Source organism: Bos indicus x Bos taurus, chromosome X (assembly GCF_003369695.1).
Source record: "Bos indicus x Bos taurus breed Angus x Brahman F1 hybrid chromosome X, Bos_hybrid_MaternalHap_v2.0, whole genome shotgun sequence".
Lineage (NCBI taxonomy): Eukaryota > Metazoa > Chordata > Mammalia > Artiodactyla > Bovidae > Bos > Bos indicus x Bos taurus.
In genome coordinates, this window is record NC_040105.1 from 73,384,273 (window position 1) to 73,411,309 (window position 27,037).

The window sequence follows — 27,037 nt, forward strand, 5'->3', positions numbered from 1 at the left end:
TCTCATTTAACTTCATTACTGACTACTGCATTGGGACTGGAGTGTAAACAGTCACATCGAGTGAGGGCTCTCTCAGGTTAAAATGAATTCCAGTCAAACTTTTTTCATTGTCCCCGAGATACACTTTAATTAAAAAAAAAAAAAAAAAAGCAGACAAGTATTTATGAGCTCCTATATTCTCAGTGCTGGAGGGTAGAAAAGGTAGAAGAGGAGGCTGGCTTCATGACTCTCTCAGCACTGAAGACCTAGAGCCTGTAGCATTCCCTGCCTGCTTCCTTGTTTTGCTTTCCATAATAATTTCTTTTAATCTTTAATGCCACTTGATATTGCAGTTTCTTTTTTTAAACTTTGTATTGTGGTATAGCCAATTAACAATGCAACAGTTTTAGGTGAACAGTGAAGGGGTCTAGCCATGCATCCACATGTATGCATTCTCCCCAAAACTCCCCTCCCATCCAAGCTGCCACATAACACTGAGCATAGTTTCTGATTCATATTAACTACTTAAATAGTGAAGACAATTTTAAACCAGCTACTCATTAAATCTTTTGTTACCAAACTCAGGTTCAGCTGCTTACATCTTGAAAGCCAGTACTGGGGACACAAGTGTTGGTTGGAAAGGAAAGTTCACTCTATTCAGGAGGCTGGCAACCTGGGGAGAAGGCAGACTTGTGTCCCAGAACCCATTCCAAAGATTCTGCTCTAGTCATGAAAGTTTTTAAAGGGGAAGCTAATCACAGTTAATCATTTCAGGATGGGATCAGAACCTTCATCACCTTTCACTGTGTGCAGACTTGCTGACTCTGTGTGATCTTTCTTTAGATGCTATCTCATTCATACAGTAACTGGGGAAAAGGTCTACTAATCAGTTAATTCTTCATTTTATTTTTCAGTCTAAGAAAAGAATCAACAAATAAGTTAAGGCATTATGTGATCAAAAGATTTGGGAGATGTGCTTGGGACAGAGATTAATGAAGTAGGGAGGCACCTGGTATAAAAGCTGAGTTAAAATATAGCTACTAAAGTGATGAAACAAAGGAACTCTTGCAAAGAGCTACTCCCTGCAAAAATCTGTTTTTTTTTTTTTTTTTTGCAAAGAGCTTCTTACAATTTGACAGTTAAATTAAGTGCCTAGTAACCCAAGTTACAGTGCTGGGTTCTACATACACAATTTGTGTACAAAGATAAAATTCCCTTTTAATTATTAGAGCTTGCTGATACTTCAATACTGTATATAGTAAGGGTGAAAGCAGATAAGTGATTGAAATTAATAGTCTAATAAGTGATCTAAAAAAAAAAAAAAAACCAAACTGTTCTTTCTTTAAAATCCTTGTCATAGTATTTTTTTAAAACTATTGTTAGAACTTTATTACTAAGTGGCTGTACTTCAAAAAATACTATTCCTCTCTCTTTTTAAAATATTTTGCTGAAAGAAAACTTTGGAGTTTTATAGTGAAAATAGAAATAAAGAGTAAAAAGGGGTGACCAAAAGTCTGTTGGGTGACAGCTGATAGTGAAGGGAAAATAAATCAAAGAAATAGGGATAGGAAACTTTATAAAGTAGATGCAAATCATTGCCAAATTAGCCTTTGAGGAGTACCAAACTACAAGAACAGAAATGTAGTTTATGTAGGCAGGCTTCATTTGTTTTGCATGGAGAACTACAGGAACCATATCTGATTATTACCGGTAAAGATTTGACACGGTTCTTTTCTGACACAAGTTTAAGACTGTAGATTCTAGTCCTAGTCATTACATAGAGAGGTGAATAGTTATAACAATTTTATAGCAATTTACTATTGCCCCATATAGAGTTTGTTATGTGAAGGGAAATCATAAGGTATGCAGAGTGTAAGAAATAAAACATACCTGAAATTGTTTGAGTCTAGTGAAGGCATATCTCATTTTATTGTGCTTCACTGTATTGCACTTTGCAGTTATTGCATATTTTACAAATTGAAGGCTTGTGACAATCCTGCATTGGGCAAGTCTATCAGCACCATTGATCTAATAGCATTTGCTCACTTCATGTCTCTGTGTCACATTTTGGTAATTCTTATAATATTTTGAGCTCTCCACTAACAGAAATATTACAACTCACTGAAGGCTCAGTTTATGGCTAGCATTTTTAGCAATACCAGCTTTTAAAATTAAAGTATGTACAATTGATTTTCAGAAATAATACTGTTGCATATGTAATAGGTTGCAGTACAAAGTAAACATAACTTTTTTTGTGCACTGGGAAACTACAGTCTGTGGGATTGCAAAGAGTCGGACATGACTGAGCAACTAACACTTGACTATATGGACGTTTGTAGGCAAAGTAATGTCTCTGTTTTTTAATATACTGTCTAGGTGTGCATAGATTTTTCCAAGTAATAAGTGTCTTTTAATTTCATGGCTTTAATCACTGTCCACAGTGATTTTGGAGCCCAAGAAAATAAAGCCTGCCACTGTTTCCATTGTTTCCTCGTCTATTTGTTGTGAAGTGATGGGACTGGATGCCATGATCTTTATTTTTTTGAATGTTGAATTTTAAGCCAACTTTTTCACTCTTCTCTTTAATATTCTTCAAGAGGCTCTTTAATTCCTCTTCATTTTCTGCCATTAGGATGTTGTCATCTGCGTATCTGAGGTTATTGATATTTTTCCTGTAAATCTTGATTCCAACTTGTGCTTCATCCAGCTCGGCATTTCTCATGATGTACTCTGCATATAAGTTAAACAAGCAGGGTGATAATATACAGCCTTGATGTACTCTTTTCACAATTTGAAACCAGTCTGACATTTGATGTCTGATTCTCACTGTTGCTTCTTGACCTGCATACAGGTTTTGAAGGAGGCAGGTAACGTGGTCTGGTATTCCCATCTCTTTAAGAATTTCCCACAGTTGTGAGCTACACAGTCAAAGGCGTAAGTGTACTCAACGAAGCAGAAGTAGATGGATGTTTTTCTGGAATTCTCTTGCTTTTTCTACGATCCAACGAATGTTGGCAATTTGATCTCTGGTTCCTCTGTCTTTTCTAAATCCAGATTGTATATCTGTAAGTTCTCGTTCCACATACTATTGAAGCTTAGCTTGAAGCATTTTGAGCGTGGCCTTGCTAGCATGTGAAATGAGAGCAATCGTGTGGTAGTTTGAATATTCTTTGGCATTGGTTTTCTTTGGGGTTGGGATTTCAATTGACCATTCCCAGTCCTGTGGCCACTGCTGAGTTTTCCAAATTTTCTGGCATATTGAGTGAAGCACTTTCACAGCATCATCTTTTAGGATTTGAAATAGCCCAGCTTAAATTCCATCATTTTCACTAATTTTGCTCATAGTGATGCTTCCTAAGGCCCACTTGACTTCATACTCCAAGATGTCTGACGCTAGGTGAGTGATCACACCATTGTGTTTTCTGAGTCAATGAGATAATTTTGAAGAATTTTTCTGTGTATTCTTGTCCACTCTTCTTAATATCTTCTGCTTCTGTTATGTCCTTACTGTTTCTGTCCTTTATTGTGCCCACTTTTGCATGAAATGTTCCCTTGGTATCTCCAATTTTCTTGAAGAGATCTCTATTGTTTTCCTCTATTTATTTGTGTTGTTCACTTAAAAAGGCTTTCATGTTTCTCTTTGTTATTCTTTGGAAATCTGCATTCATATGGGTATATCTTTCCTTTTCTCCTTTGCCTTTCACTTCTCTTCTTTACTCAGCTCTTTGTAAGGCCTCCTCAGACAACTATTTTGCCTTTTTGCATTTATTTTTTTGGGGTATGGTCTTGATCACCACATCCTGCACAATGTCACGAACCTCTGTCCATAGTTCTCCAGGCACTCTGTCTATCAGATCTAATCACTTGAATCTGTTTGTCACTTCCACTGTATAATCAGAAGGAATTTGATTTAGTTCATACCTGAATGGCCTAATCATTTCCCATACTTTCTTCAATTTAAGTCTGAATTTTGCAATAAGGAGTTCATGATCTGAGCTGTAGTCAGCGCCCTGTCTTGTTTTGGCTGACAGTGTAGAGATTCTCCATTTTCGGCTGCAAATAATATAAACAATCTGATTGTTTTGACTTTCTGCTGATGTCCATATGTAGAGTGTTCTCTTGTGTTGTTGGAAGAGAGTGTTTGCTATGACCAGTTCATTCTCTTGGCAAAACTCTGTTAGCCTTTGCCCTGCTTCATTTCGTACTCCAAGGCCAAACTTGCCTGCTACTCCAGGTACCTCTTGACTTCCTACTGTTACCTTCCAGTCCTGTATGAAGAAAAGGACATCTTTTGTTGTTGTTAGTTCTAGAAAGTCTCATAGATTTTCATAAAACCATTCAACTTCACCTTTTTTGGCATTAGTGGTTGGGGCATAGACTTGGATTGCTGTGATACTGAATGGTTTGCCTTTGAAATGAACAAATATAATTCTGTCATTTTTGAGATTAGACCCAAGTACTGCATTTCAGACTCTTTTGTTGACTATGAGGGCTACTCATTTCTTCTAAGGGATTCCTGCCCACAGTAATAGATATAGTGTCATTAGATAAATTCACCCATTCTGGTTCATTTTAATTCACTGAATCCTAAAATGTTGATGTTCACTTTTGCCATCTCCTGTTTGACCACTTCCAATTTACCGTGCTTCATGGACTTAAGATCCCAGGTTCCTATGCAATATTGTTCTTTATAGAATTGAACTTTATTTCTATCACCAGTCACATCCACAACTGGGTGTGGTTTTCGCTTTGCCTCCATCCCTTCATTCTTTCTGGGGTTATTTCTCCACTCTTCTCCAGTAGCATATTGGGCACTTACTGACCTAAGGAGTTCATCTTTCAGTGACATATCTTTTTGCCTTTTCATCCTGTTCATGGGGTCCTCAAGGCAAGAATACTGAAGTGGTTTACCGTTCCCTTCTCCAGTGGCCCATGTTTTGTCAGAACTCTCCATATGACCCATCTATCTTAGGTGGCCCTACATGGCATGGCTCATAGTTTCATTAAATCAGACAAGGCTATAATCAAAGCAATCAGTTTAGTTAGTTTTTTTTTAATTGTTGTTTCCATTCTGTCTGTCTTCTGATGGATAAAGATAAGATGCTTGTGGAAGCTTCCTGATGGCAGGGACTGGCTGTGGGTGAATCTGTGTCTGGGTCTGATGGACATGGCCATGATTAGTAAATCTTTAATCCAATTTTCTGTTGATGGGTGGGGCTGTGTTCCCTTCCTGTAGTTTTGCCTGAGGCCAAACTATGGTAGGCGCAATGGCAGTAATGGTGACCTCCTTCAAGAGGTATTATGCCAGGACTGTTGTATTCAGTGCCCCTGACCCCACGGCAGTCCTCTGTCAACCCATGCCACAGCTGGAGACTCCTGGACACTCATAGGCAAGCCAAGCTCAGTCTCTTGTGGGGTCACTGCTCCTTTCTCCTGGGTCCTGGTGTGCACAATGTTTTGTTTGTGCCCTCTAAGAGTCTGTTTCCCCAGTTCTCTGGACATTCTGTAATCAAATCCCACTGGCCTTCAAAGTCAAATTCCCCGGGGCTTCTCAGTCCCTTTGCCAGATCCCCAGGTTGGGAAATCTACTGTGGGCCCTAGAAATTTCACAACAAAACTTAAGTGGTATAATTGTTCTCCAGTTTGTGAGTTGTCTGCTCAGGGGCTCTATGGTGGGGCTCACACACCATGCCTTCTAGATCTGCTGCAGCCAGTGCCCCTGTCGCTGTGCCAGGCCACTGCTGACCCATGCCTCTGCAAGAGACACTTAAACACTCAAGAGTGAAAGGTTGTTGTTGAACCATGCAGAGATGCCAGGATTCTTGGCCCCCAGAGGAGAAGAATTCAATCCAGGGCCAGAGACGAGGCTTGATCACTCAGAGCTTTTATGGAATAAAGTTTTATTAAAGTATAAAGGAGATAGAGAAAGCTTCTGACATAGGCATCAGAAGAGGGCAGAAAGAGTACCCCTCTGCTAGTCTTCAGCTGGATGTTATACAGTCATTAGCAGTCTGTTAATGAAAGAAAGGAATGTCTTAAAACTCAGAATGGCACCAAACCCCTTACCCATAAGATGCATTTTGGGATTATCTTTGCACCAAATGGTTCATCTGGGCCATAAAATGATTAACTTGAATCTTGAAGAAGGGCAGATCACCATACAAATAGTTTAATTTACATAGATTAGGGGAACAATATCTGAATATAACATACTGGTTTGTCAAGTAGGTTCTGAGCCAAGAGGCAGAACTGACTTGAAGATAGAGTTTGGGGTAAATGCATAGTATATTAGCATAGTTTAAGGTAAACATTTCTATAAGAGAAATGCATTGATTATCTCTAGGTTTGAGAATAGTTAACTTCAGGTGAAACCAGGTGTCATGGCAACAGAGTATTTTAAGAGAAACCTCTTTTTAAATTTGTATGGAGAAGGAAAAAATATCGCTAGTTTGTTTCCTCCTGCTGCTTAAGAGAGATAAAAATATGACACTTGCAGGCTATTTTCTCCTTTTGGAGACCCCTGGCCTTCCTGCCTGTTTACCCTCTCAAGGGCATGTCTGGATGAGTCTCTTGTGGGGTCCTTGCATCCTGGTGTTCACAAGGTTTTGTTTGAGCCCTCTGAGCATCTCTGGTGGATATGGAGTTTGATTCTAAATGCTATGTCACCCCTCCTACCATCTTCTTGGCACTTCTCCTTTGCCCTTGGACATGGGTTATCTTTTTTTTTTTTTGGTGGGACCCAACATTTTGTAAAAGTTGTTCAGCAGTGAGCTGCAATTTTGGAGTCTTCAATGGAGAAGATTAGCACACATCCTTCTACTCTGCCATCTTGTTTAACACATTAGAAAGCAGAGCCGTTACTTTGCTGACAAAGGTCCATATAGTCAAAGCCATGACTTTTCCAGTAGTCAAGTATGAATGTGAGAGTTGGACCATAAGGAAGGCTGAGCACCAAAGAACTGATGCTTTTGAACTGTGGTGTTGGAGAAGACTCTTGAGAGTCCCTTAGACTGCAAGGGGATCAAACCAATCAATCCTAAAGAAAATAAACCCTGAATATACATTGGAGTTACTGATGCTGAAGCTGAAGCTCCATGACTTTAGCCACCTCATGCAAATAACTGACTCATTGGAAAAGACCCTGATGTTGGGAAAGATTAAAGGAAGGAGGAGAGGGGACGACAGAGGTTGAGATGGTTGAATGGCATCACTAACTCAATGGACATGAGTTTGAGCAAGCTCCAGGAGATGATGAAAGACAGGGAAGGCTGTTGTGCTGCAGCCCATGGGGTCACAAAGAGTCAGACATGACTGAGTGACTGAACAATAACATGGTAGAAAACAGACAAGAAAGAAAAATACAATTTATCTTTAAAAATAATTAATTTATATGCAAATTGTATTTCTAACTTAATATATGTACTGTCAGAGTGACATTTTTTTTTTTTTCTTAAGATCATAAAGTGATTCAGAGTAGGGACTTGTTTGGGGTGAAAATCACACAATGCACCATACCTCTCAGTAAATATTAAGCAGTTTATCAACTGTGAATTGCTTTAGATGTGGTCATAGTGCGTGTAAGTTGGCAATAATATATTCTGGGTAATATTTTAATTAGTTACCAAACCTAAGATAATCAAAGATGCAAATGAAGAACTTTCTTGTGCCAAAAGACACCAGGCAGCATGTAGTATTTCAGGGATTTCAGCTCATCCTCTATGTAAATCTTACTCTGAGATTTTCATTATTCCATTTCTCTCAAAGAATCACAAATTGACCCACAAGAATGGACCTTTGTGGCTATTGAGCTGCTTTCTTTTCTTTCTTTCTTTTCTTTTTTTTTTAACAGAATAGGATATGAGAATAAAACCTGCATGTAACAGGTTGGAAAACAAGAAATTTATGATATTTATCAAGTAACCAAATGCTATTTTTAGAAAAAATTATTAAACATAGTGAAAGTATTAAGGGAATACATTCTATTGAGTTTAATTAGCACTTGACAGTTCACTTAAAGCTTTTGATTCCCAATTATTTTAGATATTTCAAACATTATCCAGGAATTGTTTTAAAATATATTAAAAAAATAAAATTTCAATAGCCAAATAAAACTGGTCATTCATGAGACACCTACACTTATACAGGAACTCAGTTTTTGCCTTCAAAATTTGCCCAAAGAACTATAACTGAAAGGAAAATTCTACAAAAGATTGAGAGCAGATAGTTGTCTATTACATTTTAAAAGGCTCGTAATTTACTAGTTGACCAAGCCTATTTACCTAAAGTAGTTGAGAGTAAAATGAAAATAGAGCAATTAAAAACATTAAAAACTGTTGGCCTAGAACACTGAACTTCATCATGGAACTCTTCCAGTTTCTGGAAAAAAATCCAAAGGAAGGAACACTAGGTAACAATGGCAGGAAAGACATCTCTTTAGAACTAAATTTACTAGAAAGAAAAATGCAACTTGAAAGAGAAAACCAACATATGTTGGTAATAATACTTGATTTTAAGTATAATAAATAATTTGAAATTATCTCTTCAAAAATTGAAATTATGAACTGAAAAAGTCTTTTTTTAAATTTTATTTTTTAACTTTACAATATTGTATTGGTTTTTATGTAAGCTGTTGTGAGGAGAAAAGAAATGAAAAGTCAGAGAAGCTTCTTATTCTATTTCTTTCAAAGTGAAACAGTTAATATTGTTTCTTAAAAAAAAAAAAGAGGGGTTTATATTGGGCTGATGCTGAATGTCAGAGTATTTCAATACCCAATTAATGATAGAAAAATAAAAAGCAAGTCAGTAAGAAAGGTAACCAACTTCTGAAACAAATGGAAAAGTAAAACATCATGTTGATTAAATATGTCACACTTAAAAAAACATTGATCATCATTCACACAAATGAAATATATTGTGTACATTTAAAATATATATCAAGGTGGTCAAGGACATGGGCTCTAGAGACTGATTAGATTCAATCCCAGAGCTGCTACTTTCAAGCCAAGTGATCTTAAGAAAGTTATTTAATTTCTCCTGGCCTCATTCACCTGTGACATAGCAATAGTAACAATATCTATCTCATAAATATCATTGTGAAAATTAACTGAGATAAAATAGATAAAATACCTGTAAGACATAGTTGCCACAAAATAAGCACATACATATGTTAGCTACACTTACTGGCATTTTAAATCATTAACTATCTTAAATCAGTGTGCCTCTAACTGAATTCCCTGGGTTTAATCTGGCTGAAGCAATCCAAGAGGGCTTGTGGTAACTATAAGTAGAAATGTCAATCAGTTATTACTGATATTAAGGGAGCTGAAGGTGAATCAGTCTTTTAAACTCTCCTTTGTGAGTGCAGGTTTAACCAAAACTGAAATGTTTAAAAACTTTATTGGAGTATAGTACATTTACAATATTATGTTAGTTTTAAGTGTACCGCAAAGTGATTCAGTTATATATATATATATATATGTGTGTGTGTGTGTGTGTGTGTGTATGTGTATATATATATATATATATATGTATACATATAAAATAGAAAAATAATGTATATCTATACATCTAGATCCTTGCTCAACACTGCTTTACCTACTACTTTGTGTTATTCGTATGGTAATCCTTTGACCATTTTCAGTGTAGATTGGTTTAAACTAAGGATTAGCAGCTCATGGTTTTTATACCTTGAGTATCACAAGATTTATTATTGTTTGTATAGTCTGGACTAGTCCTGAGCAAAAATGTAGATTTACAAAGCTGACCCATATTCTTCTCTGACTGCGTCTCAGATTCCTAGTTTGGCATTCTTACCCTTAAGGCTTTTAATGTGAGCCATTTTCTGGGAGTTTTGCATTTTGAAAGGCTGTATTAGAGGTAGTAGAACATGTTTCTTCTCTAAAATTCATGCAATTGTGTGCATATCTATCACTCCTCCCCACGTCTTCAGCAGAGAGTAATTTAAAAATAATTTATCATGGGGTGGCAATAGGTTATTGCTCATCTCATATACAATGTTTTTCTCCCTTCCCCGCTCCCCAGTTGTTAAGAAAATATCTAAATATCTGACCCTTAAATTAATAACAGTGGGAAGGCAATAAATCATTTTGGTGGATTGAAAGGTGCAACGAAATACTCTAGAGTAAGGCTTGGAAAAGATTATTCAACAGGAATATAACAACATAATCTTGAAAGCATAGTGAATCGAATAAAACAGTAAAACACTCCCTGACTATCAAAAATTGCTTTATTTATAACAGTAGTGCTTTAGAGGCTACAAGTATGTGTTATTTCTCATATTAGCCCTTGCCTCTTAGCATATTTGCTGCCAACTAATTATTAGAACCTCTCAGTGCAACCCTATTTAAAGAAGACTGATTAGGCAGTGGGCTTCCCTGGTGGCTCAGACTACAAAGAATTTGCCTGCAATGATGGAGACCTGGGTCTGAGCCCTGGGACAGGAAGATCCCCTGCATAAGGGAGTGGATACCCATCCAGTATTCTTGCCTGGAGAATCCCATGGACAGAGGAGACTAGCAGGCTAGGGTCCATGGCGTTGCAAAGCGTCGGACAAAACTGAGTGACTAAACGCTGAATGACTGACTTATTAGACAATGTTAAAGATGATAAAGCAGATACATTATTCTCAGCACACAAAAGGACACAGAAGCTGTCATTTATTCTGAAAATTAAGTGTTTGATTGTCTTAGAAATGTTATTGTATAAATTCTGAGGAAATGGCATTTTTTTTTTTATGTTCTGGAATGGAGTAAGGCATCTAGAGTAACAGAGACCCTAGTTTAGTCCTCAACAACATTTGTGTGATCACTTTCTCTTAAAGTTAAATGCAAATATTTACTCTTACACATTTTTTCCCCTCTTCTTTAGAATTATTGCCTGTGCTATGAGCATGAAACGCTATGTGGAAGCTAACATTTCTCAGAAATCCCATACCACTATCAAGTACTTCATGAAGATGTGGAGCAGTGTTAGTGACACTCTTATCTTCATCTTCCTTGGTGTTTCTACCATTGGAAATAACCACGAATGGAATTGGCCTTATATTTGTTTCACTGTCATTTTCTGTCTTATTTGGAGAGCATTAGGTATGGTGAACATTGCTTTTTTATGTAAAATGTGTCAGCTTGTTTTGAGATTGCATTAGAAACAAGAAATTTAAAATTCCAATATGTTTATTTGCTTTACTTCTCATAAGTAGACTGTTTTCTATTCTTCACTTATGCAGGGGCTCCATAATAGCAAGGTTAAGAAAGTGGCTCTAAAATCAGACTGAGTTCAAATTCTAGCTTCACTACATAGCCTTTTGACTTTGAAAAAAAATCATATAATCATGCTAGCAGTAACAGTCCTTAACTGTAAAATGAGAATCGTTGACACTATAAACTTTTGCCAACTATTGTGAGAATTATATGATACAATGTAATCAAAGAGTTTAGCATACAGCCTGGTACACTTTAATACTACTATTATTGGGCTTTCCAGGTGACACCAGTGGTAAAGGATCTGCCTCCAATGCAGGAGATGCAAAAGACCTGAATTTGATCCATAGATAGGGAAGATCCCTGGAGCAGGAAATGGCAACCCCCTTCAGTGTTCTTGTCTGGAAAATTCCATAGATGGAGGAACCTGGCTGGCTGGCTGCAGTCCATGGGGTCACAAGGAATTGGAAATGACTGAGTACCCACGCAGGCCTGCAAACCCTCTTCTAACCCAGTGTTTACATTAAAAAAATATATATACTCCACAGCTTAATTGTTACTTAAACTGAGCTGTCTCTTTAATCTTACACGTTGTAGTGTATATAGGAATGCAGTTTATGGTTTATCATATTTTTTGACATTTTTATCTCTATTTTCCACATCCTCAACACATGAACAAAATCATTGTAGACCTTTCTTTGGAGACTATGAACCTTACCCTAGCAACACTAAGGGGGACATTAGGGAATTTGCTTGTAATTTTAAGAATGAATAATAAGACTGGCCAGGGTATGCTTTATTGTCTATTGAAATGTATTTAGGTTGGCATTAACAGTGAAACTATAAGCTAAATGTTATGCAAGTTCACAGAAGGCAATTTCTAATTTATTCTGAGCCCACTGGAAAATCTCACTAGAATTATAAAATATTATTTTTAATCTAAATGTCTTTTTAAATAAAATTGAACAAAAAGTCTACTTTGTGCTCATGTGCTATAAAAAATAGCTGATGGAAACAAAAATGCCAAGAATAACCGAAAATGTTTTCCTATAAAATGTTAAGACCTACAGTCTCCCAAAGCAATAGAAATAAAAGCAGAAATAAATGAATGGGACTGAATCAAATTTAGAAGCTTTTACACAGCAAAAGAAACCATAAGCAAAACAAAAAGACAGTCTATGGAATGGGATAAAATATTTGCAAATGGTGTGACTGACAAGGGATTAATTTCCAAAATATACAAATACAAATACAAATTCCAAAATATACAAATACAAATACAAATTCTAAAATATACAAATACAAATTCCAAAATATACAAATACAAAATATACAAATGTATAACTCAATGACAAAAAACAACTCAATCAAAAAATGGGCAGAAGACCTAAACAGACATTTCTCCAAAGAAGACATACAGATGGACAATAGGCACATGAAAAGATGCTCAACATTGCTAATTATTGCTAAGTCACTGAGTCATGTCCAACTCTTTGCCACCCCATGGACTGCAGCACACCAGGCTCCTCTGTTCTCCACTATCTTCCTGAGTTTGCTCAAATTCATGTCCATTGAGTCAGTGGATGTTAATTATTAGAGAAATACAAATCAAAACTACAATGAGATAGCATTTCACATTGGTGAAAATAACCATGATTAAAAATCTACAGATAACAAATACTGGAGAGGGGATTGAGAAAAGGGAAATCTCAGTCACTTTTGGTGGGAATGTAAATTGGTACAACTACTATGGAGAATGATATGGAGTTTCCTCAGAAATCTAAAAACAAAGCTATCATATGATCCAGCAATCCCACTCCTGGGCATATATCTGGAGAAAACCATAATTCAAAAAGGTACATGCACCCCAATGTTCATTGCAGCACTATTTATAATAGCCAAGACATAGAAGCAACATAAATATCTATTGACAGATGGATGGATAAAGAAGATTTGGTACATGTATACAATGGAATACTGCTCAGCCATAGAAGAGAATGAATACTATTTGCAGTAACATGGATGGACTTAGAGGTTATCATACCAAGTTTAGTATGTTTATATCATACTAAATTTATGTCATATGATATCACTTAAAAGTAGAATTTAAAATGTGATACAAATGAACTTATTTATGAAACAAACTCACAGACATAGAAAGAGATCTATAGTTACCAAAGGGGAAAAGGGAGGGAAGAGGAATAAATCATGAGTTTGGAATTAGCAGATACAAACTACTATATATAAAATAAACAACAGCATCCTACTTTATAGTACAGATAATTATATTCAATATCCTATAATAAACCATAATGGAAAAGGACATGAAAAAGAATATATATATATGTATAAGTGAACCACTTTGCTGTGCAAAAAAAATAACACAACACTATAAATCAACTATATTTCAATTGAAAAAAAAAAAGAGTAGTAAAATTTTAAGGCCTAGTAAAAGCAAACATTAAAGATGAACACCAGGATTTCTATAGGTTTGTAAATGTATCTTTTTTAATTTATTAATTTCTTATTGAAGGATAATTGCTTTACAGAATTTTGCTGTTTTCTGTCAAACCTGAACATGAATCAGCAATAGGTATACATATATCCCCTTCCTTTTGAAACTTTGTGTGAAAATTCATGAGATGAAACAAATCTTCTGTCCAATACCATTTTATTTCTAAATTATAATGTGTAGAAAATTGCTACATCTGGTATGAGAAGAGAAAAGGAAAAGATCTTTATCATAAATCAATGAAGTATCTGTACTTCCTTTAAGCCATCATGATTTAGGTTAATTTTGTGCCTAAATAGACAGAGGAAAGATGAGCTAAATACAGGCCATAGGGGGCCATATTTTTCCCCCCTTTGGATTTTAGCTATATTAAATGATGTATATTTTTTGTAAGTCTGTTAAATTGGAAGGTTTCAGTGGAATATTTTCATTCCTTTGGTTTGGGAATCCACATAGAATGAATAATAAAATTATAAAGTTAGCATTCTGACAATGTCAATATGACTGAAGCAATTCACCTCAGTTGTCCAAAATGCAATTTGACTCAAAATATGCTGGATGAATTTCTATTTAATCAAAATGATAACTTGGCCTCAAATATAATGTCACTAGCCTTGAATTCTGGTAACTATACAAAATAAGAGTGATTAGAAATTTTATTACATATATTTAGGCATCATTGGAACATATTAAATGTTCAAGTGTCAATAAAGTAGTTATTATTAGAAATAATAATAATGTAAACAGTCATGTGTGGCTTTGGAAGGTTTTATCCAAAGTGTTAGGAATTATTTTCTCTGGATGGGTGGGAATATAGGTGCTATATGCTGCATTTGCATATTTGTATTTTTCTCTAAAAGCTACCTTTACTTTTATAGTAATATGAAAGAAAATTAAAAGAGCTAAAGAGACAGTTTTTAAAAGATAATTAAAAGATCTTATACTTTCACTGGACTTAGTTCTCATTTATTTTAATTATGACTCCTCTAATAATTTGACTATGCTTTCATTTTCTGGAACTGTTTAAAATATATCGATTGAATTAAAATGTTTTTAAAAACAGAAAAATGAACCAAGATTCTTAGTCATATACAGAGGCTGGAAGACTACTCCCATGGCTCTCCAAATTGCTGATACCATACTACAATGAAGAGGATATGATATTTTTTCCAAACAAATCAATTTTGGCTAAATTTTCTGCTGGCCAACTTATTTCAGCTCAAATTTTGTGTAAGAATCCCTACTTTCAGCCCACTTGGCAAGGAATTTTGCCTTTTTGGTCTTGAGGTAAATTATCTGCTAAACTCATTCACAATAAGATACTCAAAACATAATCACTGGGAGTAAAATCCGTGGGACAAAAGTTTAACTGGTGCCCTTCAAATAGTACTGGTACATGAGAAAATACTTCTCTTGTGCTTAAGGCTACTTTTTGAGACTACCAACAAATGTGAGAAGTAAAAATCTTTGGCTGAGACTTGAATCTCAGAACTCTAGATTCTGGGTGACAGGGGAAAAACAAATCTTGTTTTTGAAGCCTTGAGGAATATGGAATCCTGGCTCACTAAAGATTAAAACCAACACAGGTCACATTACTTAACATTTAGTTCACTAGTTGGGTCTACTCACTAGCATTTATAAGACTGAAGAGAAATGTTATATTCTGTTTGTAGAGACTACATTTGCAGAATGCCCCGGATTAGTCCACATAGGCCTAAAGAAGAGAAATGCACTGCTTTCATTCTAAAAAAATGAAAAGAATCAAAGGAAAAACCAAAACATAAACAATATAAAATGTAGCTGTTTAAAGAAATCTCTCTGAGGAAATAAACCTTTTAATAGTTTAGCTCATTTAGGCTTTTAAATTATTCATTACAAATCCTTAGAATTTCAATCTAGTTTAACACTATTATATTTGTAGCATTTCCTTCTGTTGATTAATTACTCAAATATTCTTCTTATTGAAAAATTTAGGAGTTCTTGTGCTGACTTTCTTCGTGAACAAATGTCATGTGAATACAGTCACCAGAAAGGACCAATTTATTATAGCCTATGGAGGTCTGAGGGGAGCAATCTGTTTCTCCCTTGTTTTTCTGCTCCCAGAGTTTTCCAGAAAGAAGCTCTTCATTGCAGCAACCACAGTTGTTATCCTCTTTACTGTTATTGTTCAGGTAAACAAAACAAAATAGTACAATTTGAAATCTTCCACTTACATGGATATGAATGGTCCAGCATTCTCTTTCTAGGTCTTGAACTGCGTTATATTTAGGAGAGACAATTACAGCATGTGAAATAGTCTTTACCATAACTTAAACAGAACATTTGCTGAAGCTGAGATATTTCTTTTTAAAGCAATAGGGGAATGGATGAAGGTACCATTTATTTAAGTAGCTGACACCAATAGTTTTACAACAAGTAAAACTTGCATTTTAGCTACTTAAAAAGGTAAGGTGCAGAGGAGGAAATAAATGAAATGCTTTAAGAATTTAATTCTAAAGAAGCTTTTCTCTTGAATTTTCTCTTTATCCTGTCCATATCATTATTCTCTTTAATTCCCAATTTACTACAGTTTGATTTTATACAGCTGGCCAAAAGAATATTGGAAAAAAATATCTAAAAACCTATTAAGCAACTTAATGAGATAGTATTTCAAATTTTGGCTAAAATGTTTTAACTAGAATAATGATGGTGGATGTGTGTGTGTGTGTGTGTGTGTGTAGTGGGAGAAGACAAGTCAGAAGATATGAATTTGGCAGGCTTCCCTTTAAAATTATATCTCTAGAATGGGTGAGATAATTCTGTAGGCTTTGAATGTTTTATTTTGTTTGTAAATGACTAAGATTGAGCATTTATAAATTTCATTGAAAACTTAATGAATTTTATTAAACCTGTCCCTAATCAAATTGTGCTTTTTTTGATTAACTGATTTTCACTTTGATATGTGTCAGGTAGCACAATGCTACTTCAAAATACAAAGTCATTTTAAAGAATAAACTGACAATTCCTATATGTTTTGGAATTATTACTTAATATCTCTGATACTTTATCAATAATCGTCATGAAATGAAATGAAATGTTAGTCACTCTGTCATGTTTGGCTGTTTGCAACCCCATGGCCTGGGGCTAACTGGGCTCCTCTGTCCATGGAATTCTCCAGGCAAGAATATTGGAGTGGGTTGCCATTCCCTTCTGCAGGAGATCTTCCCGATCCAGGATTTGAACCTGGATCTCCTGCACTGTAGGCAGACTCTTGACTGTCTGAGTCACCAGGGAAGCTCTCTAATATTCTCCTTTGATTTTACATTTCCTCCAAGTATTCAAATGCATCTTACTCCTAGAGACTTCATCATTTGACATTTACATTTTCCCATTGATTAGTACTATAATCTATTTAAGACCCTAACTGGGGACTTAAATCCCATGGACGGAGGAGCCTGGTAGTCTGCAGTCCATGGGGTCGCTAAGAGCCGGACACGACTGAGCGACTTCACTTTCACTTTTCACTTTCATGCATTGGAGAAGGAAATGGCAACCCGCTCCAGTGTTCTTGCCTGGAGAATCTCAGGGACGGTGGAGCCTGATGGGCTGCCGTCTATGGGGTTGCACAGAGTCGGACACGACTGAAGTGACTTAGCAGCAGTAGCAGCAGATGTTTTGAAGGGATATTGTTGGATGATTGCAGTTGTAGACAAATTGTACAATGGAGAACTTCTCATGTTATTCTAGTACCATCTAGTGGTGAAAATACTTGCAGAAATTTAAATTTTGTTTGAGAATGAAGACCCATTGGGGAGAAAAGGGCAAAAGTACTATATATATATATATATATTTTTTTTTTTTCCTTAGATATTGATAAAATTGCCATGATATGCTTCAGGTAAATGAGTGCCTGGCACACTATCAATAGAACATGTCTTTGTAGTTTTCTGTCTGTGATATAATGGAAATATTCTGATTTGGCCAATTTTACCCCATTCTTTTTGAGGGGAAAGGAGTACTAAAGTTGAAATCCGAAGACCTGGTTGCTAATCACAACTTCATTCCAGATGAGCTTTCTAATCTCAGACATTTAAATGATTACTCAGTATTCTTTTTTTTTTTTTTTTTTTTTTGTAGAAAGAGGATACAGGACTTATCTTTCAGGGCTGTTTTGTTATAAAGATTAAATAATAATATAAATTTAAAAGTCTTTGTATTTATAAGATGATATTGTTATTATCACTATGACTGAGCACACTTAAGTTATCTTCACACATTGTGTCAGTTTATCAGTTCCACTTACCTACAATTTGGATTCTGCCCTCACTGTTCCACCAAAATTATTTTTGCCAAAAGGTCTCTGCTGGCTTCCAAAGGGCTTCCCTGGTAGTTCAGATAGTAAAGAATCTTCCTGCCATGCAGGAGACCATCAAAATCCCAAGTTATGACGTCTTTTGTCCTAACATTATAAAACTTGTCAGCAGAGTTTCATACAGTTTAAAACTTCTTTCTTGAAATGTTTTCTTTTTTGCTTTTCTTAACATCATACCCTCCTAGTGTTTCTGTCTTTCTGGGAATTTGCTGGATGATCCTTTTCTGTTGGGTCTCTAAATAGGAGAGTTCTCCAGTATTAGGTCCTGGACATTCAATTCTCACTATACTTTTTCATTAGATGTTTATATTCATTTTCATGGCTTCAAGTACAATATAAATTCTGATGACTTCTAAATGTTTGTCTCCAGATCAGCTATCTACTCTGAGGTCTAGATAATTGCATTAAACTATTATGTCATACTTCCACTTGGATGTCTCACAAGAACATCACAGCTGTGAACTGTAAAAAAAAAAAAAAAAAAGCCTAAAAATTGTGAGTTATGTTTTATGTAGGAAGCTTACTGAGAACCAAAGCCTGGGAAAAAGCCTCTCAGATACCTCTGAGAAAGTGTTGAAAAGTGGTAAGAGAGGAGCCAGGATATATAGGAGCTTTGGCTGAAAAAAAAAAAAAAAAAAAAGAAAAGCATGTTGTCCAATATAAAAACATTGCTAATTACAAAAAACAAACATCTCAAGTTAATGATTTCAGTGCTTTTCTATATATGGGAAGATGAAAAAGTCTGAATGCCTTGAAATTATTCCTTAGATACGCATCTTAACTTTCCAGGGGCAGTGTCCTGTTTTTTTTTTTTTTTTCATTCTGAATTCCCCTAAGGGCATAACTTTGAGGATGGCTGCAATGGATGATGGCAGGAAACATTCAGTGTTTATGGGAATGGCAGGTAGTATTTATTTTTTATCCACATAGCCAATATATCTACAAAGGATAAATCTGATCCTTATCTGTTTTTCTTCTATCTTAGTAAATGACACTGACATCTACCCATTTACAAAGACATTCTACAGAAATGTAGACTACATATTTTATAATTTCCTTTTACTTATCCCTCACATCAAGCCCTGTGGTTTTTAATTCCAAAATATATCTTCAATATATGTACTTGATTTTAAAAATATTTCTAGATATACAAAGTTGTATTAATAATATATTTTGATTCACGACGCCAACACCAATTTGAATCATTGACCCAATGAAAGAAAGAGAAAGTGTTAGTTGCTCAGTCATACCTGACTCTTTGTGACCCCATGGACTGTAGCCTGCCAGACGCCTATGTCCATGGAATTCTTCAGGCAAGAATACTGGAGTGGGTTGCCATTTCCTTCTCCAGGGGAACTTCCAAACCCAGGGATTGAACCAGGGTCTCCTGCATTATAGGCAGGTTCCTTATGGTCTGAGCCACCTGGGAAGCCTGTTGAAAGAAAGTGAAAGTGTTAGTCACTCAGTTGTGTCCAACTCTTGACATTCATTTATTCATTCATTCACTCGATACTTCTAACAGCTGTGAGCCCAGCACTAAACCTGAGAAAGTTAATAATAATCTATGCAATGCACTATCCTATTTTCTTTCATATCTCTCTCTCTGTCTTTACAGGTGACTGATATCCTGAATAAATCATTTATTATTCTCTTGTCTTTTAAAAAATGCTTTTTGAAATCACATATTATACACATAGACACACACATAAATAATATATTGATCAGTTTAAATTATTTTTTAACTTTATAAAAAGTATCTATTGTGGGTGTGTATATATATGTTTTGCATGTTCAGTTCAGTTTAGCTCAGTCATGTCCGACTATTTGCAACCCCACGGACTGTGGCATACCAGGCTTCCCTGTCCATCATCAGCTCCCGTAGCCTACTCAAACTCATATCCATCATGTTGGTGATGCCATCCAACCATCTCATCCTCTCTCCATCTCATCCAACCATGTTTTGCATATAGCCTTCTGGAATTTTTTGGTCTATTAACATTTTGTTACTAATATTTATTTATATAGTTGTGAGTAGCTGTAGCTCATTAATTTTCAGTGGTCTACAATACTACATTTTATGATTATATACCAATTTATTTATTAATTGTCCTTTCAGTTGAAAAGCTTTTCTTTTTTAATTTTAAAAATGGTATTTTCATGAGTATTTTCATATCTGTCTTTTTGTGGAATCTCTGTGCTATTCTCTATTACCATTGCCATCATCTTAGTCCAAGTTGCCATCACATTTCCTGAACTGCCTTAAAATTTTCCATTTTCCTTTCCTATTTCAATCTATTATTACCACAGAATCAAGAGCAATATTTTTAAAACACAAATTGTATTACATACCTTCCAAAATTCTTTTATTGGTTCTTTTTTAACTTTTAATAAATTCCAAAACACTTAGCATGACTATGAGCTTTCCATTACAAATATGGCTTATGTCTACCATTTTTTTTTAATTTTATTTTATTTTTAAACTTTACATAATTGTATTAGTTTTGCAAATATCAAAATGAATCCATCACAGGTATACATGTGCTCCCCATCCCGAACCCCCCTCCCTCCTCCCTCCCCACACCATCCCTCTGGGTCGTCCCAGTGCACCATCCCCAAGCATCCAGTATCGTGCATTGAACCTGGACTGGCATCTCGTTTCATACATGATATTTTACATGTTTCAATGCCATTCTCCCAAATCTCCCCACCCTCTCCCTCTCCCACAGAGTCCATAAGACTGTTCCATACATCAGCGTCACTTTTGCTGTCTCGTACACAGGGTTATTGTTATCATCTTTCTAAATTCCATATATATGCGTTAGTATACTGTATTGGTGTTTTTCCTTCTGGCTTACTTCACTCTGTATAATAGGCTCCAGTTTCATCCGCCTCATTAGAACTGATTCAAATGTATTCTTTTTAATGTCTGAGTAATACTCCATTGTGTATATGTACCATTGCTTTCTTATCCATTCATCTGCTGATGGACATCTAGGTTGCTTCCATGTCCTGGCTATTATAAACAGTGCTGCGATGAACATCGGGGTACACGTGTCTCTTTCCTTTCTGGTTTCCTCAGTGTGTATGCCCAGCAGTGGGATTGCTGGATCATAAGGCAGTTCTATTTCCAGTTTTTTAAGGAATCTCCACACTGTTCTCCATAGTGGCTGTACTAGTTTGCATTCCCACCAACAGTGTAAGAGGGGTTCCCTTTCCTCCACACCCTCTCCAACATTTATTATTTGTAGACTTTTGGATCGCAGCCATTCTGACTGGTGTGAAATGGTACCTCATAGTGGTCTTGATTTGCATTTCTCTGATAATGAGTGATGTTGAGCATCTTTTCATGTGTTTGTTAGCCATCTGTATGTCTTCTTTGGAGAAATGTTTATTTAGCTCTTTGGCCCATTTTTTGATTGGGTCATTTATTTTTCTGGAGTTGAGCTGTAGGAGTTGCTTGTATATTTTTGAGATTAGTTGTTTGTCAGTTGCTTCATTTGCTATTATTTTCTCCCATTCTGAAGGCTGCCTTTTCACCTTGCTGATAGTTTCCTTTGATGTGCAGAAGCTTTTAAGGTTAATTAGGTCCCATTTGTTTATTTTTGCTTTTATTTCCAATATTCTGGGAGGTGGGTCATAGAGGATCCTGCTGTGATGTATGTCAGAGAGTGTTTTGCCTATGTTCTCCTCTAGGAGTTTTATAGTTTCTGGTCTTATGTTTAGATCTTTAATCCATTTTGGGTTTATTTTTGTGTATGGTGTTAGAAAGTGTTCTAGTTTCATTCTTTTACAAGTGGTTGACCAGTTTTCCCAGCACCACTTGTTAAAGAGATTGTCTTTAATCCATTGTATATTCTTGCCTCCTTTGTCAAAGATAAGGTGTCCATATGTGCGTGGATTTGTCTCTGGGCTTTCTATTTTGTTCCATTGATCTATATTTCTGTCTTTGTGCCAGTACCATACTGTCTTGATAACTGTGGCTTTGTAGTAGAGCCTGAAGTCAGGTAGGTTGATTCCTCCAGTTCCATTCTTCTTTCTCAAGATCGCTTTGGCTATTCGAGGCTTTTTGCATTTCGATACAAATTGTGCAATTATTTGTTGTAGCTCTGTGAAGAATACCGTTGGTAGCTTGATAGGGATTGCATTGAATCTATAAATTGCTTTGGGTAGTATACTCATTTTCACTATATTGATTCTTCCAATCCATGAACATGGTATATTTCTCCATCTATTTGTGTCCTCTTTGATTTCTTTCACCAGTGTTTTATAGTTTTCTATATATGGGTCTTTAGTTTTTTAGGTAGATATATTCCTAAGTATTTTATTCTTTCTGTTGCAATGGTGAATGGGATTGTTTCCTTAATTTCTCTTTCTGTTTTCTCATTATTAGTGTATAGGAATGCAAGGGATTTCTGTGTGTTGATTTTATATCCTGCAACTTTACTGTAGTCATTGATTAGTTCTAGTAATTTTCTGGTGGAGTCTTTAGGGTTTTCTATGTAGAGGATCATGTCATCTGCAAATAGTGAGAGTTTTACTTCTTCTTTTCCAATTTGGATTCCTTTTATTTCTTTTTCTGCTCTGATTGCTGTGGCCAAAACTTCCAAAACTATGTTGAATAGTAATGGTGAAAGTGGACACCCTTGTCTTGTTCCTGACTTTAGAGGAAATGCTTTCAATTTTTCACCATTGAGGATAATGTTTGCTGTGGGTTTGTCATATATAGCTTTTATTATGTTGAGGTATGTTCCTTCTATTCCTGCTTTCTGGAGAGTTTTTATCATAAATGGGTGTTGAATTTTGTCAAAGGCTTTCTCTGCACCTATTGAGATAATCATATGGTTTTTATTTTTCAATTTGTTAATGTGGTGTATTACATTGATTGATTTGTGGATATTGAAGAATCCTTGCATCCCTGGGATAGAGCCCACTTGGTCATGGTGTATGATCTTTTTAATGTGTTGTTGGATTCTGGTTGCTAGAATTTTGTTAAGGATTTTTGCATCTATGTTCATCAGTGATATTGGCCTGTAGTTTTCTTTTTTTGTGGCATCTTTGTCAGGTTTTGGTATTAGGGTGATGGTGGCCTCATAGAATGAGTTTGGAAGTTTACCTTCCTCTGCAATTTTCTGAAAGAGTTTGAGCAGGATAGGTGTTAGCTCTTCTCTGAATTTTTGGTAGAATTCAGCTGTGAAGCCATCTGGACCTGGGCTTTTGTTTGCTGGAAGATTTTTGATTACAGTTTCAATTTCTGTGCTTGTGATGGGTCTGTTAAGATTTTCTATTTCTTCCTGGTCCAGTTTTGGAAAGTTGTACTTTTCTAAGAATTTGTCCATTTCTTCCACGTTGTCCGTTTTATTGGCATATAATTGTTGATAGTAGTCTCTTATGATCCTTTGTATTTCTGTGTTGTCTGTTGTGATCTCTCCATTTTCATTTCTAATTTTATTGATTTGATTTTTCTCCCTTTGTTTCTTGATGAGTCAGGCTAATGGTTTGTCAATTTTATTTATCCTTTCAAATAACCAGCTTTTGGTTTTGTTGATTTTTGCTATGGTCTCTTTTGTTTCTTTTGCATTTATTTCTGCCCTAATTTTTAAGATTTCTTTCCTTCTACTAACCCTGGGGTTCTTCATTTCTTCCTTTTCTAGTTGCTTTAGGTGTAGAGTTAGGTTATTTATTTGACTTTTTTCTTGTTTCTTGAGGTGTGCCTGTATTGCTATGAACTTTCCCCTTAGGACTGCTTTTACCGTGTCCCACAGGTTTTGGGTTGTTGTGTTTTCATTTTCATTCGTTTCTATGCAAACTTTGATTTCTTTTTTGATTTCTTCTGTGATGTGTTGGTTATTCAGCAGCGTGTTGTTCAGCCTCCATATGTTGGAATTTTTAATCGTTTTTCTCCTGTAATTGAGATCTAATCTTACTGCACTGTGGTCAGAAAAGATGCTTGGAATGATTTCTATTTTTTTGAATTTACCAAGGCTAGCTTTATGGCCCAGGATGTGATCTGTCCTGGAGAAGGTTCCATGTGCGCTTGAGAAAAAGGTGAAATTCATTGTTTTGGGATGAAATGTCCTATAGATATCAATTAGGTCTAACTGATCTATTGTATCATTTAAAGTTTGTGTTTCCTTGTTAATTTTCTGTTTAGTTGATCTATCCATAGGTGTGAGTGGGGTATTAAAGTCTCCCACTATTATTGTGTTATTGTTAATTTCTCCTTTCATACTTGTTAGCATTTGTCTTACATACTGTGGTGCTCCCGTGTTGGGTGCATATATATTTATAATTGTTATATCTTCTTATTGGATTGATCCTTTGATCATTATGTAGTGACCTTCTTTGTCTCTCTTCACAGCCTTTGTTTTAAAGTCTATTTTATCTGATATGAGTATTGCTACTCCTGCTTTCTTTTGGTCCCTATTTGCATGGAAAATCTTTTCCCAGCCCTTCACTTTCAGTCTGTATGTGTCCCCTGTTTTGAGGTGGGTCTCTTGTAGACAACATATGTAGTAGAGGTCTTGTTTTTGTATCCATTCAGCCAGTCTTTTCTTTCGTTTGGGGCATTCAACCCATTTACGTTTAAGGTAATTACTGATAAGTATGATCCCGTTGCCATTTACTTTATTGTTTTGGGTTTGAACTTATACACTGTTTTTGTGTTTCCTGTCTAGAGAATATCCTTTAGTATTTGTTGGAGAGCTGGTTTGGTGGTGCAGAATTCTCTCAGCTTTTGCTTGTCTGAAAAGCTTTTGATTTCTCCTTCATATTTGAATGAAATCCTTGCTGGGTGCAATAATCTGGGCTGTAGGTTATTTTCTTTCATCATTTTAAGTATGTCTTGCCATTCCCTCCTGGCTTGAAGAGTTTCTATTGAAAGATCAGCTGTTATCCTTATGGGAATTCCCTTGTGTGTTATTTGTTGTTTTTCCCTTGCTGCTTTTAATATTTGTTCTTTGTGTTTGATCTTTGTTAATTTGATTAATATGTGTCTTGGGGTGTTTCGCCTTGGGTTTATCCTGTTTGGGACTCTCTGGGTTTCTTGGACTTGGGTGATTATTTCCTTCCCCATTTTAGGGAAGTTTTCAACTATTATCTCCTCAAGTATTTTCTCATGGTCTTTCTTTTTGTCTTCTTCTTCTGGGACCCCTATGATTCGAATGTTGTAGCATTTAATATTGTCCTGGAGGTCTCTGAGATTGTCCTCATTTCTTTTAATTCGTTTTTCTTTTATCCTCTCTGATTCATTTATTTCTACCATTCTATCTTCTAATTCACTAATCCTATCTTCTGCCTCTGTTATTCTACTATTTGTTGCCTCCAGAGAGTTTTTAATTTCATTTATTGCATTATTCATTTTATATTGACTCTCTTTTATTTCTTCTAGGTCCTTGTTAAACCTTTCTTGCATCTTCTCAATCTTAGTCTCCAAGCTATTTATCTGTGATTCCCTTTTGATTTCAAGATTTTGGATCAATTTCACTATCATTATTCGGAATTCTTTATCAGGTAGACTCCCTATCTCTTCCTCTTTTGTTTGGTTTGGTGGGCTTTTATCCTGTTCCTTTATCTGCTGGGTATTCCTCTGTCTCTTCATCTTGTTTAAATTGCTGAGTTTGGGGTGTCCTTTCTATATTCTGGCAGTTTGTGGAGTTCTCTTTATTGTGGCTTTTCCTCGCTGTGTGTGGGTTTGTACCGGTGGCTTGTCAAGGTTTCCTGGTTAGGGAAGCTTGTGTCGGTGTTCTGGTGGGTGTCCAGTAATGAGTTATGAGATGTCTATGGTTTTGGGGTGACTTTGGGCAGCCTGAATCTTGAAGCTCAGGGCTGTGCTCCTTTGTTGCTGGAGAATTTGCTTGGTATGTCTTGCCCTGGAACTTGTTAGCCCTTGTGTGGTGCTTGGTTTCAGTGTCGGTTTGGAGGCGTTTGATGAGCTCCTGTCAATTAATGTTCCTTGGAGTCAGGAGTTCCCTGGAGTCAGGGTTTGGACTTAAGCCTCCTGCTTCCAGTTATCGGTCTTATTTTTACAGTAGTTTCAAAACTTCTCCTTCTATACAGCACCATTGATAAAACTTCTACGTTAAAGATGAAAAGTTTCTCTACTGTGAGGGTCACTCAGAGAGGTTCACAGCGTTACATGGAGAAGAGAAGAGGGAGGAGGGAGTTAGAGGTGACCCAAATGAGATGAGGTGGAATCAATAGTGGAGAGAGTGGGGTAGCCAGTAGTTACTTCCTTATGTGCACTCCACAACTGGACCACTCAGAGATGTTCACGGAGTTATACAGAGAAGAGAAGAAGGAGGAAGGAGACAGAGGTGGCCAGAGGGATAAAAGGGGGGAATGAAAAGGAGGGAGACAGATCCAGCCACTAATCAGTTCCCTAGGTGTTCTCCACCATCTGGAACACACATAAACTCACAGAGTTGGGTAGAGTAGAGAGGGGTTAGGGAGGAGACACAGGCGACCTGGTGGAGAAAAAGGAGAGTCCAAAGGGAGAGAGAGCAGTCAAGCCAGTAATCTCACTCCGTAGTGAAAAATGGGTCCTGAACAATTGGGTTCTTAAAGGTACAAAATTGGTAACAAATACATAAAAGCAAAAATTAAAAATCTAGAGTAGAGTTTGGAATTTCAAAAATACGATGTTAAAGAAAAGAAGAAGGAAAAGAAAGAGAAAAAACGAACAAAGAAAAACAAATAAGGTCACAAAAATTATAAAGAAAATACAGGTACAAAATTGCTAACTAATACCAAAAAGCAAAAATTAAAATCCAGAGTAGAGTTTGGAATTTCAAAAATACAATGTTAAAAAAAAGGAAGAAAAAACATAAAGAGAGAAGACAAACAAACAAAAACAATGTCACAAAAATTATAAAGAAAATACAGGTACAAATTTGATATCAAATGCCAAAAAGCATAAATTAAAAATCTAGAGTAGAGTTTGTAATTTCAGATATACAATGTTATATAAAAGAAGAAGAG

The 27,037-nt window shown here is 35.9% G+C and overlaps 1 protein-coding gene across 1 annotated transcript in view; it reads left to right on the forward strand.

The window, feature by feature from the left end:
• Positions 1–27,037, forward strand: part of LOC113887728 (sodium/hydrogen exchanger 2-like) — a 65,590-nt gene that overhangs the window by 13,700 nt on the left and 24,853 nt on the right. Inside the window, exons 4-5 of the mRNA XM_027534916.1 lie at positions 10,867–11,084; positions 15,685–15,881. Of these exons, the coding sequence (XP_027390717.1) occupies positions 10,867–11,084; positions 15,685–15,881 (415 nt within the window). The remainder of the gene's footprint in view (positions 1–10,866; positions 11,085–15,684; positions 15,882–27,037) is intronic.